Source organism: Pholcus phalangioides, unplaced genomic scaffold, assembly GCF_987345545.1.
Source record: "Pholcus phalangioides strain wild (caught in Gottingen) unplaced genomic scaffold, Ppha-v1.0 ptg000022l_1, whole genome shotgun sequence".
Taxonomy (NCBI): Eukaryota; Metazoa; Arthropoda; class Arachnida; order Araneae; family Pholcidae; genus Pholcus; species Pholcus phalangioides.
Genome location: NW_028301615.1, coordinates 4,413,787 through 4,429,738, shown reverse-complemented (window position 1 = coordinate 4,429,738; position 15,952 = coordinate 4,413,787). Strand labels below are relative to the sequence as shown.

The window sequence follows — 15,952 nt, the reverse complement described above, 5'->3', positions numbered from 1 at the left end:
TTAATTATTTCTTAATCAAAAGAATTTTCTGCATCAAGTAAGAAAAAATTACTTTTATTTTTAAATATTTTAATTAAAAACTTCAGGCAATTGCTTGTGGATACACAATATTTTTTGTTTTTCCATCTGGTGTGTAGATGTACAAATTTTTGGGATTACCAACACGCGAACAGGCGATGAAAAGCTGTCCGTGAAAAATACAGGGCTCAAGTAGTATCCAAAGACTTCAGAAATTCTGCAGGATACAGAACTGTCTGCGCTGAGTCTGTGAAAGTGTCAACCGATTTGTAAGATGTGGTCTCCAGGAATAATTTTTAGGATTTTTTCGTTGATCTTGTTCACACTGTCATTTTTGGATGCCAGAATCGCTCTCTCACAAAGCCACTCATGGTTTCTGTGATTTTGTTGAATGTTTGGGAAGACTGTCTGAGTAAATTCTTGAACTGAGTTCAACAATTGGCAAAATCCATTTGGGAACGTAATCAATCCAGTGCTTGGGTCTACGGGAATTCTTCCATTGCCAAGTTTGATCAACTGATGTGAAAATGATAGCAGTGCTGAGTCATTTTGCAGTTTAACTCGCATGTTGGTGGATAATGATAACTTTTTAACTTCGTACCAGAGTGTCAACATTGTGCCAGAGTTTTTTAAATTGGAACTATACCTATACGATGGGCAGTTGATAAGATAAAGGCTGCATTATCACTTACAGAACACCCTGTATATAGTCTAGCTGAAATACCCGGCACTTCCCGTGTTTTCTTCAATTACTGGGAGGATTGGAAAAGTGATAAACCGTTATAAAGAAATAAACTGTTATAATAACAGAATTAAAGGTGTGACAAACCATTGTAAAGGCATATATACACGTCTGAAACGCATTGTTGGAAACCACGGTAACCAAAGTATTTGTTCCGAAAGTAATTGTTGACGCCCCAAAACCATTGTTGCCCGACAGTTTTTTTGCGCATTTCGGGCATTTGCCCAGCTCTGACGAACTTTTAAAGTAGCCTACGGTTCAATCCCGGACCTGTTTGGTATATACGCAAAATCTGGCGACCATCGGTCTAAAACTGTAGATTTGTATAAAGAGCATACATACATACTTTCACATTTATATATAAGATTATTCTTCTTATTTATGTGTTCTTCTACAGGAAGCAACATGCCTCTTGTTAGCGCTTAACGCCAGACATGATTGGCCGACTGCTTCTGGAGGAGTCAAATGCGTCATGCACTGCTCGTTCTTTAACTTCATATTTCTGTCATGTTTCCTTTCCCGTCTTTTGTGTCTCTCTCATGGCTCCCACTCAAAAAATGATAAAACATAAGAAAACGCAGGACTGAAAAGTAGGATGGGGGGGGGGTAACCCCCTTAGACAATATAATCATAGCATAATGGAAAAAAATCCCTAAAAAAAATTGTTTTTAATTTTTCAAATTATTAAAAAAAAAATTTAATTTTGAATTAATTTTTTTTTTTCAAAGCACTATTTCAGTTTCCTATAAGATTGACTCAAGCCAAAGCAAAGCAAAATGACAAATGGCTTAGTTACAAAACCAATTTTTGGTCAAAACAGTGCACTAGCAACAACAACAGATAATTCTTTGCTGTCTCTCCTCATATACAGTAAAACCTTGTTAAGTCGTCACTCCGGTTAAGTCGTCATTTTTCTACAGGCTATTCCACCTCTCATAGACAACAATGTTATTAAACCCTCGTTTATTCGTCGCGTAATTTCGGTTAACTCGTCACTATGAAAAAATTTGAGAAAGTGGAACAAACTATTTTTATGGCTCCCATTAAAAAAGAGCTTGTTAACAGCATTGCCATATGCTTAAAAGCAGGGCCGGACTTAGGGGGGTGCGAAAGGTGCGGTCGTATCGGGACGCAAAATTTCAAGGGCCGCAATTCTTCCTAAAGAAAACCTTTTCTTTCTCAGCAGTTGTTTTGGAAATTTTTGATTAAAACTTAATTTTTTTTCCCCATCGAACTATTATTGATTGTGAAAGGAGGCTTTCAGTTAGAAGCCCCCCTATAATATCATTTTTTGTATTATTAGGTATATATACTAGCTTATTTCGAACAGGAAAAGAGCGTATGCAGGTGGTCACATTTTTTACCCTTAAAAAAATCGTTCTAGCTTTTCTTTCTGCCATTAAAGATAGCGTTTCTCAACCTATAGTCCGTGGACCAAAAGTGGTCCGCAAGTAGACTTCATAATTTAATTCTGACTGAATGAAAAATTATTCAACCATTGTGGTTGATAGGCCTAATAACGATATGGAGTTATCTAAAAATTATGCCTTCATGCGTTACACGTAATAACGTATAAACATCTAATAAAATATCGTGTAGTAATAATGATGTATGTAGGTTCACCATAGATCTATGAAAATGCAATTTTAAATTCGGGATGTTTCTAAAATTTACCAAAAAATTCAATTGCTGAAAAATAAACGGCTGCTAAAAATCACAGTTAAAAAATGTACACAAAAAAATTATTCAAATGAACGAATCACTTTATTTCATTGAGAAAAAAATATGGTAACTAGAATCTCTTAAATGGAGTAAAATACGGAAGATCGGGAATTGTCACCGAAATCCGCGCCAGAAGTAGACACAACTACCAATTTGTGTTAAAATCGCTGAAAAATTGTGGAAAAAACGTTGAACTTGTCAAATACATGAGATATATATATAAATATGTATCTCACGTATTTATATTTAAAATATAAATTTATATTTTTTTGCAATAATTATCATAATATAATTTATATGTAATGAAAATGATGTGTATGCATTACTTCAGTGAATATTACAAATTCAAATAAACTGGACAAACGAGACAATATGTATAAAAAAACTGGTACAACCAAAATTACAGGAATGTCCCGTAATACGGGACAAAAGTGGTCCACCAATTTGTTTCAGACAGTTTAATGGTCTTTGGGTTCTGAAATGTTGAAAAACACTGATTAAAGATATAACAGCTACATCAACCAAGAAAAAAAAACATGCTTAGGACATCAAACAAAAGGGACGCCAGAAAAGAAATCTAGTAATTTTATCCTTCCCTCATTGGAGTTACCATCTGGTCTAAAGGTACCAATAGTGCGCACAATGTGTAGTTTCATCCGGTGGTGCCTCCATTAGCCATAGTAGCCTGTGGCATGGACATCTCTAAATGATGACTGCCCCGGAGTGAGGTAATGTCGGAGTGTTAATTGCATACCTTCATGGGAACTGTCATGATGTTTTCCTAGGGAGCAAGGCCGTAGTGTACCTTTCCGGGGCAGACTTTTCCTTGGAGCCCTTCGGAAAGGGTTTCTATTAAGCAAAAAGAATTTAAATTTTTTGGAGTTCCCCCCTATTACGCTCGGGGTCCTGGAGCAATGCCCCGGTTGCCCCAACTTAGTTACGGCCCTGCTAGGGAGGCTTGAAAACTTTTCCGAAATTTCTTAACACCACCATCTGAGAATCATTCTCTCATACATTCCGGAAGGCAAATATACAATGTATTAATTGAATTTTTGAATTTCAAGTTTGAATATTCAAATATTGAGATTACAATCTTGGATATTACTTGTGGCTTTTTCAAAAACTCATCATAAAAAACGTTGTAGGCAGGAAAATGCTCTAAACGGAAAATTTTATGTGTTAGTAAAAGGTAGAATTACGAAAATAAAAGTCGTACTCACAGCGAGAACTTTCCAAGTGGGAACGTTAAACGGAATACACTTTATTTGTGTGAATACCAGTGAATCCCAGTACTCTTGATTCCTTTACTACTATTATATACATTAGTTCAGCAAAAACAACAATAAAAGATTCGAAAAATGATCAAAGTTATCGAATTGTAACATATCTTTGCTAAAGATGATGCAACGCTTTAAAAGTACATCAGAAATGTATGTCTGTTCAATATGATTCGAGCCACGAAGAAGTGTAAGCAAGTGGACCACGCCAATTATTATTAGTCATTTATAAATTTCGTCAAATTAATTAAAACGCGATTTCCATTCAATATATTGTGTTTGATTACGATCTCAACTATCAATGCGTTCCTGAAATAATTAAAAAATAAGTGTAATGAAACGAGTTCTTTTCCTGAACAATTTTTTCCCCTTCAAGATTTATGTTCGTAAGTCTAAAAATTTACAAGTTGGAGAGTGACTGATAAACTTTTTTTTTGCACTGGGCCGCAAAATTCCTAAGCCCGGCCCTGCTTAAAAGTCACCATAAAATCCTATATATCCAAACGGAACAGTTTAAGTAACGAAAGTTATGCTGGGGAAGTTAATTTGTCAACTAAGGTTTTTGGAACGTTGGGGACTGTTCAAGCTAGATCTCATTTCTGCATGGGCTCTACTCGAGAAACTGCAAGACACCCAGGCTCTGTCGCAAGAAGCAACGTAAGCACTTCGGCCCCACCAGGGCATCTCTAGCAAAACCAAAATTTATTGATACGTCAAAGATTATGTAAATCGAAGAATCAAATTAATCAAGTCAAAGTGCAACGGCTATAGATAATAAATAATCATAGAAAGCATGGGCTCTACTAATTTAGGGCTTGAAATTTAAACAAAATATCTTTGTTGAAAAAAATTAGACATTCTTTCCCAAGTTGAGGTCTTTACTTTTCCCTGCCCAGAGCCCGTCCACCAAGTCAAAAGTGTTTAAAATTACTTTATAGTTGTATCATGAACTGATGAAGAATTAAGTAAAATTAATGTGCAATAGAGAGTTCTATTATGAAGAAAAGCTACTTATAGCTACTTGAAGCTACTTAAATCTTTAGACTAACAGTTGCTCTGTTAGTCTAAATTAAAAATTACTAGTATAAATCAAAGTGTACAGTACATTTTACCACAATAATTTAAGTAATAGGACATAAAAAAGATTAAAAAATTACTATTATTTTTTCTTTTGCGATCTATAAATTTTATTAATACTGTTATTTTGATTCATACTTTAATTTCATATTACTTTAAATTAATACGATTTTCACAACATTGCACATTGAAAGTGGCGGCACTCCGCTTAAGCCATCATAATTTTTAGATAACTTGAGGTGATGACTCATCGAGGTTTTACTGTATATTACTGTATTTTTTTGGAGTCTTCTAAAGTGCAGAGCTTGTCAACTCTTTTCGACAATGCACAGCAAATTTTGAAGACGTACGTTTTTTAAGAATGACGCTCCTTCGCAAGGGCGTAGCCAGGGGGGGGGGAACTTGGGGGTCTGGTCCCCCCTCGAAATGTGAGAAAATGACCGAAAAAAGGGGAAAAGATGGCCAAATCCATTGTTCTGTCACTTTGGTCCCCCCCCCCCCCCGAACGAAATTTCTGGCTACGCCCCTGCTCCTTCGAGACCACTTTCAAAAGCACAGTGCAAAATGTGTAGATTACAAGATCTGATGTAAATAACACAAGGTGAACCAGATAGTTTTACTGCGTTGTCCATCATTTTTTAAAGGGATTTGTGTTCACATTTTACTGTTCAATGCCAGTAATCATTTTTGACAAATGAAGCACTTCGATTTCTAGCTCTTTGCTGAGCATTGTTTATGCCTCTTCATGCCTTAAAAATACAGAAGACAACTGAATGCTATTGGGAGCATCAGAATCACAAAACTTAGAATAGCCTATGTATCCAACTGCTTTGAAATGCAAACTGTTGTTTCACCTATTTTCACCGTAATTTTGAATGATGAATGTTAGTTACTGTCCAAGACCATGAAGTAATAAATACAAAATTATTTTTCCATCCAGACAGAAGTTTTAATGACTACTATACTTGTTGAACCCTCAAACTAAGCAAATTAAACATTAATCAACCAAATGTCCCCCCCCCCCCAAATACCCTTAAAAATGATAAAATTTCTGCTTTGGCAGAATCATTAATTGCATTCTCCAACATTTGTAATATTTGGAAATATATAAATGATTTCGTGCTCAATTAAAATCAATTACACAAATTTTGTGGATAGGATTTGTTAAAAAAGTAGTAAAAGTAGGACATTTTACCAAAAAAATAGGAAAGTAGGACGAATGGGAGCCCTGCTCGCTATACAGGTGACCGAACAACTGACGCGCCATGGAATATAAAAACGCGTAGCGTGATAAACTTATACGTTTCTGCCGACGTAAAAAATTCCCCTTTTCGGTTCAAGAGGAGCAAAAACCTACTACTAGACTTTTTGTTTTTACTGGTGGCGAAACATGCGTCAAGTACGAGACGAAATTTACAAAATAAGAACGTGCAAATCATTCGCCGATTACCGAGTCCTTGGAGTAATTGCTACTGCCCATCATCACTAGCCTTGGTGGAGTTATTTTGAAAAGTGAACGTCTCCATAAATCCGATCGGATCAGCGTCGCTGTCAATGACATCGCGGAGCTCGACTGGACACGTTGTGTTTTGATGAAAGCAAATCTGCGGCGTTTTCTAAAACTCGATGATGTTCCTACACGTCCCTCGACGTCGCAAACTCGACTTGGTTGAAGTAAATAGCAGTCATGATTAATCAAATTTTGCTCAACTTCAACTTGTTAATTCCTCAACAATGAGACCAGTTTGTTTACACTACAGGTGACTACGCAGTGTTGCCAACCGTAAAAAAGTTAAACAACTAGTTGAAATTGTACTATTGGATTGCACTAGTTGAAATTTTCATTAAAAAAAACTAAAAGCTTCATCTAAACAATTGATTTTATAATTACTTAACCGAATATTTTTACAACTGGATGGGAACTATTTTCAACCAAATATGGTCAGCCAAATGATAATAGAGTGATAGGGTACGTGTTAAAACAGATCACAACATCGGTTCACTCGCGAACGACGCGCTGAGGTGACTGCAAAATTAGCAGTGTTGAGACAAATTTGTAAATTATCAGTTTCCCTAGAAGAGAGGGAAAAAAAATCCGCAATTTTATACATTTGATCTGGAGCAGTTGTCGCTTTGATGGAGGCGGCGAAAAGACATGGCCAACATAGCCGTTCAAAGAATTAAAAGGGAGTTCAAAGAAGTTGTGAGTAGTGAAGAGGTAAGTTCGAACGAGAGACACCCCCTGTGTCTTCACTCCCTCCCGAGGGGGGGGGGGAAACCGGATTCGCTTACAAATAACTCCATTTCGAGTAAATTCAATCATAGAAACAAACTTTTACTACAATGCAATCGAAATGTCGATGTTCGCAAGCTTATTCCACACTCAAAACATTGAATTGTGTGAATTTTTAAGGGAAAAAATTTGATTTGTTAAGAAGAGAAAAGTTATTATTACGTGCAATAAGGAAACTCATAATCGCAAATTATGAAGTACATTGAAAGAATAGTGATCAAATTATATCCACCAATAACTTGATTATTTGTGTTGTGCCATCTTTTCCTCAAAACACTAAAAAAAGAAGAATGCATTAGCTTTTTTTTAGGTCGATAAGGCACTCGCCTATGAAAGGATGGTCACAGGTTTTGCAAATTTGATTCTCCACTCAGTGCTTGCCAGAATATGTCTAGGAACAGAGTTGCTATAGCAATATCGCCAAGACTACACACAATGCATTGCTAATGCTTAATCCCACATACACTTCATAAACATTCCTATGGAGAATTTGTAACAAATTTATACATGTCACAAGTGTTCTGAATATATGTGTGGCCCATGTAAGTAGCTTGTTGAAAGTCTGCCATTTCTCTGTGGAGAGACTTATTCAAATGGAAAACCACAGAAAAACAACTTCAGCTGACCATCACTGTGTCTCCAATGGGGTTTGGACCTGGATCCACGCAAATCCAGTCCAATGTTCAGTTCGAAATGTGCTGGCTGGGGAAATTAACTGCTATTAACAGCATTGTGGGTTCAATTATTATTCAACCTGTCTTTATTTACATCTTTTCAAAGGAGTACAATGACCGAAGTAGACTCACCAGCTTGACAAACTAGCTGTTGCCACTCACATGAACAGAAAAATAACAGTTATAAAAATATCCGAACAGCTTACACAATACTTGACATCCTCCCACCTTAAGTTGTTGGAAAACAACTTAACCCTCATGAAAATCTAAGTAAGAAAAAACACACATTGTGACTTAACTCGAAAGCAAAAAAAAATATTTACAATTATTTGTCCAAAGAAAAAATGAGACACAATTTTCAGTCTTGTGGAAGCTTTTACTGTCCTGCCAGATCTAGTCTTTACCTCCTGCATCTTGGGCCTTTGAGTATCATCCTCTGAGACTTCTAGGAGGATAAGTCTCTGGATTGGTCTCAGGCATTCACTCGTAGATGTTTTCAAATGCACCAATCTCTTCACTTGGTCTCTTCCAGGTAATATCTCGGTTACCAGTCCTAATGGCCATTCGAGACATTTTATTGAATCATTTCCAATGAGCACAATGTCAGCAACATTTACGTACTTGTTATATTTCTTACCCCTCTGAATCAGAAGTCCCAAATATTCAGATTGAAATCTTTTCTAAAGGTCATTTAGCAATTGTTGTCGATACTTCATTCTATTATTAAGACTTTTTTCATCAATTTGATCAATATCAGGCATTCCAGTTTCACAGATGTCTTGCGAGAAACTGTTTGGTGATAGCATAATGAGGCTACTCCATAGTTGATACATGGATAAGTGGTCTAGAATTCACTATAGACTCAGTGTCACATAACACAGTCAAAAGTTCTTCATATGACAGAAGAGATCGACCAAGAACCTTTCTTAGGATCTGTTTGGTAACACCAATCAATCTTTCCCAAAAACCACCCACCAGGCAGTACTAGGTGAGTTAAAGAACCACTGAATCCTCTGTAGTGCGCTGTGTCGCACAGTTTCATCCCAGTCAACCAGTTTCAACTGATTGGAGGCACCCACAAAATTAGTGCTGTTATCACTGTAAACAATAGATGGCTTACCTCTACGTGCAATAAACCTCCAAAAACCTTGCAGGAAAGCCTCAGTAGATAGAGATGACAGAAGCTCAAAATGAACAGCTCGAAATACAGCACAGGTGTATATGCATATCCACACCTTGATATTTCCCCTCAAGTATAAGGGCCCAGCTGTATCGATTCCAACAATCTCAAAAACACTTGTCTTTTATTCTGTTTTCAGGCAGCGAAGATGTTGGAGCAGCCAGTATCTGTTTAGCATGCCTCAAGCAAATAACACACTTAGCCAAAACAGATCTTAGTTTTTCTTGCATTCAAAATCTAATAATGCTCTCTTAGAATATTCAACAGCATCTGAGTCCCAGCATGTGAATTCTTCTTATGCTCTGTCATTATTAGTTGTTTTACCACCTTGTGGTCTGAAGGTAAAATAATGGGACTGCAAAAATCAAATGTATATTTCCTGTAAGTTATCTTGGTTTTTAATCCTCAACAATCCATTATTATCTGTGAATGGCATTAATGAACTCAATTTCTTTTTGTTCTTTTCATCCAAGAAGTATTCCTTTTGCACAACTCTCAACAACTTGATTTTTGCTCTTTTGACTTCTTCATAAGATAATTCTCCAGTCACTCTCAAAGATTTAGAAACACGACAGTTACAAATAAATCTCAGTATCCAGGCTATCATTCGAATCATCTTGTCATAGCTTGAGAAATAGCAGTTGAATTGAGATGCATTTCCATCTCCTTCAGTAGTCGACTGGCTCAATGAACAAATAGTTACAGAACTTGATGTAGATTTCTTTTTCTCTCTTAAGATAGCATCTCTGTCAAATACAAGTTCTGTAGAAGATCACTCTGCTTCTGGTTGTGAAAGCCATGTAGGTCGCTCCCACCATTTATTTGACAACAATTGTCTGGCTGAACAGTCTCTTGATGGAGATCAGCAGGTTTGCTAGTCCCTGGGCCCAAAGCAGAATGTTTAGTACTGTTCTGCGACGAGCCCTCAGCTGACTGGAAATGTTCTGCGGTAAAAATCCCCATACATGTAATAGTTTTTTTTTTACACTTTTAAAATTCTTCCAAATTGTTCTGCAGTAGCGGTAATTGTTCTGCGACGTATGTCGCAGATTTTGGCACATTCTGCTTTGGGGGTCCCTGGAATATGTTTCTAGAGGTCTGGATCTGTCAACTTCCTTATATCTCCTGTACTTGATTATGGACAAAAACATTCCATGGTTCATTTTGTTGTATCCAAGTCAATACTGTGGTAGAATCAGTCCAAAAAATATTGTTCACTATCCTTCCACTGGAGCCCCTCTAAAACAGATTTACATAAGCGAGCTCTCACCGTGGCAGCCAATAGTTCCAAATGAGGGATAGAGACAGGTTTCACAGGAGAAACTCTAGATTTAGCTGCCAATACATGGACCTTGATGCCCTGCAAACACTTAACATGAAAGAAAACTGCAGCGGCATATGCATAGGCACTTGCATCGCAGAAGGTGTGAACACTAACACTTTTCTTACTCTATGATTCACGCAAAAATATGACGCTCGATGGACACATCCCTCAAAAGAAGCTCTACATACCAATCCATAAACTCATTTTTCAAATCATCTTTCACCTCACAGTGCCATGACAAGCCATCCTTCCACATTCTCTGTAACAACAGCTTAGGTTTCAGCAAAACAGGGCACAAGAAACCGATGGGATCAAAAATATTGTTAGTCACAGAAAGAATTTTCCTTTTGGAAATCTTATCAAATTCATGTCTCCAGCCAATCCAAGTTCATTTTAAGAACATCTTTTTCACGATCCCACACAAGTCCTAGAAGTGATGTGAATTTATCTGGGTTGTCATCTCCTGTGTATTGCCATCCTCTCAAATTGAACTTCCCTTCAGCCATGATTAAACGAGCTTGTTTAATGAAACATGGGAATTTCACATTCATTATCCAGACCAATGACAAGATTATCTACATAGAAGTTCTTGAGGAGTTTCTCAGCAGTGTGTTGAAATTTTGAATAATTTAAGTATTTCTTAAGTGATGTATCAACTTATGTATGTATTAACTTAAGTGATGATCTAGAACAACTTCTAAGAGAAATGGACTACTTTTAATGTCAAACACAACTCTAGAATGACACAGGACCATCAAGTTTTCCTTCTCATTCCACCCCAAGAAACATACACTTATTTGTAGAAAAGCTTTCTCAATATCTGCAGTGAGCCCATACTTGAATTCTCTGAATCTTGAAGGTTAGGGATCAATTCCAACAAATTGGAACCAGGCTCCAAACACTGATTTAAAGAGGGAGATCCTACTTTCCTAGCTGAAACATCAAACACAGGATGCACCTTGAATGTTCCATGTTTCTTGACAACTGTAAGACCAGTCGTGGCCCAGGCTCTGTCCCATGAGGGATATAAGCCTTTTACTCCAAGGGGTTGGACCACACTGGAGAGAGTTTCTTGACAACCGGTCTATGAGACAAATAATGGTTTTTTTTGTACAGCTTCATCTGGTACTTCTTCGATGATACCTAAGGACCCCCATTCCTTGAAGACATCGCCATACGAATTGAACAAATTTTCTGTGTGGAGTCTCTTCGTCATGGTGTCCAACCTCTTCACAGCCAAGTCCTTATTAGCAGGGTTGTCAAATTTGCTCCCCGGGTAGATACATATTTACCCCCCCCCCCCCCCCCCGGGCTGGGTTTTTTTTTGGGGAAAATGGATTTTTTGTAGGGAATATTGTTTGTTTTCGAAGAAAATGTGTTACTTTCAGGTTAAATTTTAGTTTGAGCTTAGTTTATGTATTCCAAAAATTGCTGCATAGTGCAGTGTTTAGAATATGTATATTTTGAGATAATTTTTAATGATTTTTTAGGAACAAAAATGTGATAATAAATAATTTCTTGGAATCACAAACACCCTTTTTTATAATTCTTCTACCTTGTGATAAGCATACCTACAGAAATTTATTTATAATACACAATAATTTTTCACACACACACAAATCCTTGTATAAATAAATTGAAGCATCTGTGAAGTAAACCAATGTATGTAAACTGAATTTTCATTCAAAAAATATTTACATGCTTTTGCACTACTTATACAGGTACATCAGACTTGTGAATAACTTATCTCCTCTTAGCCAGATCATTTTTTAATTATCACTGCTCCTTTAAAAATATTTCAGAATTTAATTTAATGGTGTAGGGATATTCTTTAACAGTAAGGAATTTAAGAAAAAGAGAAGCATGAGACTTTAGCTCCTGAAAGTTTGGGTTCCATTATTAAAAAAAAAAAAAAAAACTGGTTCTGGTTACATAGCTGAAAGGTTTTATTTTTGACTTATCAGGACTATTTTGGTTACATTTTCTGCGGGGTCTGAAAAATTTGGAGAAAAAAAAATTCAGGCACCATTCTGATTTCTCAGAATTTTTATTATCTCCAAATTCATTTATTTTACCACACACAATTTTCTTGCTGTAGTTCTGCATACAACTCAAGGTTCAGATATAATTACACAGAAGTGTGTGTTTTTGTGTGTGAACAATTATTCCCTTACTTATAATCATGGTCAATTTTATTGATCAAATACATAGTTTAACATTCACCAAAAATGTATATTTAGACATAATATAAGATGTACACACAAAGGATATGCATTAGGGTGGGTCAAAAAAAATATTTTATTTGCAAATCGCTAAAAGTAGCCTCCTTTAATAAAAAGAAAAATGACAAAAATATTTAAAATCGGTTGATATCTTCCAGTCGTGCATCGTACTTGAAGTTTATGAAAATTGACAAAATTGAACATTTTTCTTAAATTCTTTTAATATTACTTAAAATTTGATGATTGATGTGCAAAAGTTTCTTATGCTTATTTTATGGTTCAATAAAGTAAAATAAATTAAAACATCATTGATATTGCAATGTTTATCGGTCGCACAATGTGTTCGAAAAACTGGAATTGACCAAATTTTTGCAAGTTTCATTGTACAGCTCTTCGCATGCTTTGTCAGAACAAAATGACCCAGAATTAACCATGAAGAGGTGGCTGCAGATTGAGTTCCACCTACACTCTATCCAATCAACCATCCAAAGTAGGAGAGTGTATGTACTTTACATTATAGTTACCAAAATTGACTAGGATTTACTGGTTTACAGTTTCTTCTATTGTTTCTTTTCCAAGTGTTCACGTTTAAAGTCAAACTTTTGCACAATGAAACTTGCAAAAATTTGGTCAATTCCAGTTTTTCGGACAGATTGCGCGACCGATAAACATCGAAATATCAATGATGTTTTAATTTATTTTACTTTATTGAACCATGAAATAAGCATAACAAACTTTTGCATGTCGATCGTCAAATTTTAAGTAATATTAAAAAATTAAGAAAAATGTTCAATTTTGTCAATTTTCATAATCTTCAAGTACGACCGGAAGATATCAACTGATCTTAAAAGTTTTTCTTCTTATTAAAAGAGGCAACTTTTCAGCACTATAGCAATTTGAAAATGAAACTTCATTTTTTTTTTCAACCCACCCTGTTGTACATACATGTTTAATACGAGATATACAGAAGACTGGATGTTGTGAAGATATTTATTATTTGAGATGTTAATTTTTTAAGGAAGGAAAAAACTCATCTCTGCCTCTACCGAGAGTCGAACCCGGGTCCCTCGATTGCCGGACGAGTGCTCTGACCACTAAGCTACAGAGGAGATAGAGATTTTCCTTCGCTAGAGCGTATATATGCCGAACGGAACCGTGCAATGGACGGTGAAACCGATCAGCTAATAGCTCATGGAATTTTTCCTTCCTTAAAAAATTAACATCTCAAATAATAAATATCTTCACAACATCCAGTCTTCTGTATATCTCGTATTAACAAGTGGAGAGCGACATTCACGTCATATACATGTTTAAGTTACATATTTTGAAGTTGTGGAAAAAGAAAATTCAATTTTCCTCCCATTTTGCCCAAAAATCCCGCCTGGGCTGTAAGTGAACAATTATTCTCTTACAAGATATACGGAAGACTGGATGTTGTGAAGATATTTATTATTTCAGATGTTTATTTTTTAAGGAAGGAAAAAACTCATCTCTGCCTCCACCGGGAGTCGAACCCGGGTCCCTCGATTGCCGGACGAGTGCTCTGACCACTAAGCTACAGAGGAGATAGAGATTTTCCTTCGCTAGAGCGTATATATGCCGAACGGAACCGTGCAATGGACTAGGAAAATCTTCTAGCGAAGGAAAATCTCTATCTCCTCTGTAGCTTAGTGGTCAGAGCACTCGTCCGGCAATCGAGGGACCCGGGTTCGACTCCCGGTGGAGGCAGAGATGAGTTTTTTCCTTCCTTAAAAAATAAACATCTGAAATAATAAATATCTTCACAACATCCAGTCTTCCGTATATCTTGTATTAACAAGTGGAGAGCGACATTCATGTCATAAATTATTCTCTTATTTTATTATTCCCAATTTTATTAATGAAATACATAGTTCAGCATGCACTAAAAATATATATTTAGGCATAATGCAAGATGTACACATGTTTAAATTAGATACAAGTATATTTTGTGGTTGTGGAAAAAGAAAATTCAATTTTGCCCAAAAAAACCCGGGTTTTTTACAACCCTGCTTATTAGAGGGTAGGGGTGGATGATCTTCACACCAAGGTAGAGCAGTTTCATACCTGCCATCTGTATTTACCCGGACAGTCTCTTCAAAAAATTGTTTGGTCAGAAACTCCTTCTCTTGCTTCAGCTTTGTGGCAATGGAATCAGTTATGCCAATCACGTCAAAGTCGAAAAGGTCTGATATCTTGGATTCTTTTATAAACATTGCAATGGTCGTTCCTGCTACTGTGTCTTCATCTTCAGAATACATAGTCTTTTCCAGCAAAGTCCATCCAAGACAGGTCTCCATAGCAACCAGTCTACGTTTGAGAACCCTTTTCTTTCCAGTGAATAACCTTCCCGCCACATCAGCTTCAATCAGCACGTCAACTCCTTTTGCATCTTCAACAAAAATTTTCATAGATCTTAATTCGTCCATCCAAGGTCCATTTTGTACTGAATGGATGTTGTCACAGATGTCGCCTTGTTCAAGAGCATTGAAGTTGCAGAGGAGTTTACCATCCAAACTTTCTAATTCTATCTCATATACATTATGAAATTCTTCAGTTTTTTCTCCCTCCAAACATAGAATGAGAAAGCACTTGTTGACGCAAAGGTACATATCCTAAAACAGCAGCTGTCTCCTTTCTAATGTATGATTTTTGAGAGCCTGTGTCAAATAATACTCTCACCTTCAAGGTATGCTCCCTTTCAACCAAATAACAACTAAGCGTTTGCAGCAGGACTTTTAGATTTGAGTTGGAGAATTTAGCCAAATTTATTGACTCTTCTTGATGCAACTTCACAGAGTCTTAGATACATTCACCATTCCCTGTAACTGGTTTGTTACTTGCTAAATCTGTACACATAACAACGTGATGACCCTTAGAACAAACAGCACATTTCACAAATTGTTTACATCTGATAGCTCGATGAGACCGCTTCAAACACTTGAAACAATGTCCCTTATCTTTGAGTAATTTTTGTTTATCTGTAAAAGTCATCTTTTGTGCCTTGAAACAATTTTAACTTTCATGTTTTCAATTGTAAAAAACAAACTTTTCCATCACATGCACTTGAAGTAAACAAACTAGCAGCAGTGGGCACCTTCTTACAAGTTGCTCTATGAAATCCACCTTTATTTGGGGACACTTCCTTCAAACGAAATCCAGCCATTGCGAGATTGATCCGTTCTTCCGACTCAACTTCAGATTTCACAAACTTGAGCAGGCTCTCCAGTCAGATCTGTGGACCACTTCAATGTTTAACATTCAGACTTCTCTGCCAAGCTCTCAGTAGTTTCTCTGGAAGACAGAATTCCACTAGTGGAAAAAGTAGCACAGTACTTTTCTCAGTTGTAACTCTCAGAGTTTCGAGAGCATGTATTTGTGACTCCAAGCTATCATAAAGTACAC

The 15,952-nt window shown here is 36.4% G+C and overlaps 2 protein-coding genes across 6 annotated transcripts in view; one reads left to right on the top strand and one right to left on the bottom strand.

Moving 5' to 3' along the window:
• LOC149069379 (large ribosomal subunit protein mL62) overlaps window positions 1-6,885 on the bottom strand; it is a 52,166-nt gene extending 45,281 nt beyond the window's left edge. For 2 of the 5 annotated variants that reach the window (XM_089249229.1, XM_089249228.1), the window contains exon 1: window positions 6,287-6,606. In XM_089249229.1, coding sequence (XP_089105355.1) covers window positions 6,287-6,397 — 111 coding nt within the window. In that variant the 5' untranslated portion in view covers window positions 6,398-6,606. Of the gene's footprint in view, window positions 1-6,031 lie in introns of all 5 variants that reach the window. The other 3 variants (XM_089249225.1, XM_089249227.1, XM_089249230.1) reach the window with 3 other exon arrangements.
• Window positions 6,886-6,912: 27 nt separating this feature from the next.
• Window positions 6,913-15,952, top strand: part of Ubc4 (ubiquitin conjugating enzyme 4) — a 58,314-nt gene continuing 49,274 nt past the window's right edge. The window contains exon 1 of the mRNA XM_089249224.1: window positions 6,913-7,054. Within this exon, the coding sequence (XP_089105350.1) occupies window positions 6,992-7,054 (63 nt within the window). The 5' untranslated portion in view covers window positions 6,913-6,991. The remainder of the gene's footprint in view (window positions 7,055-15,952) is intronic.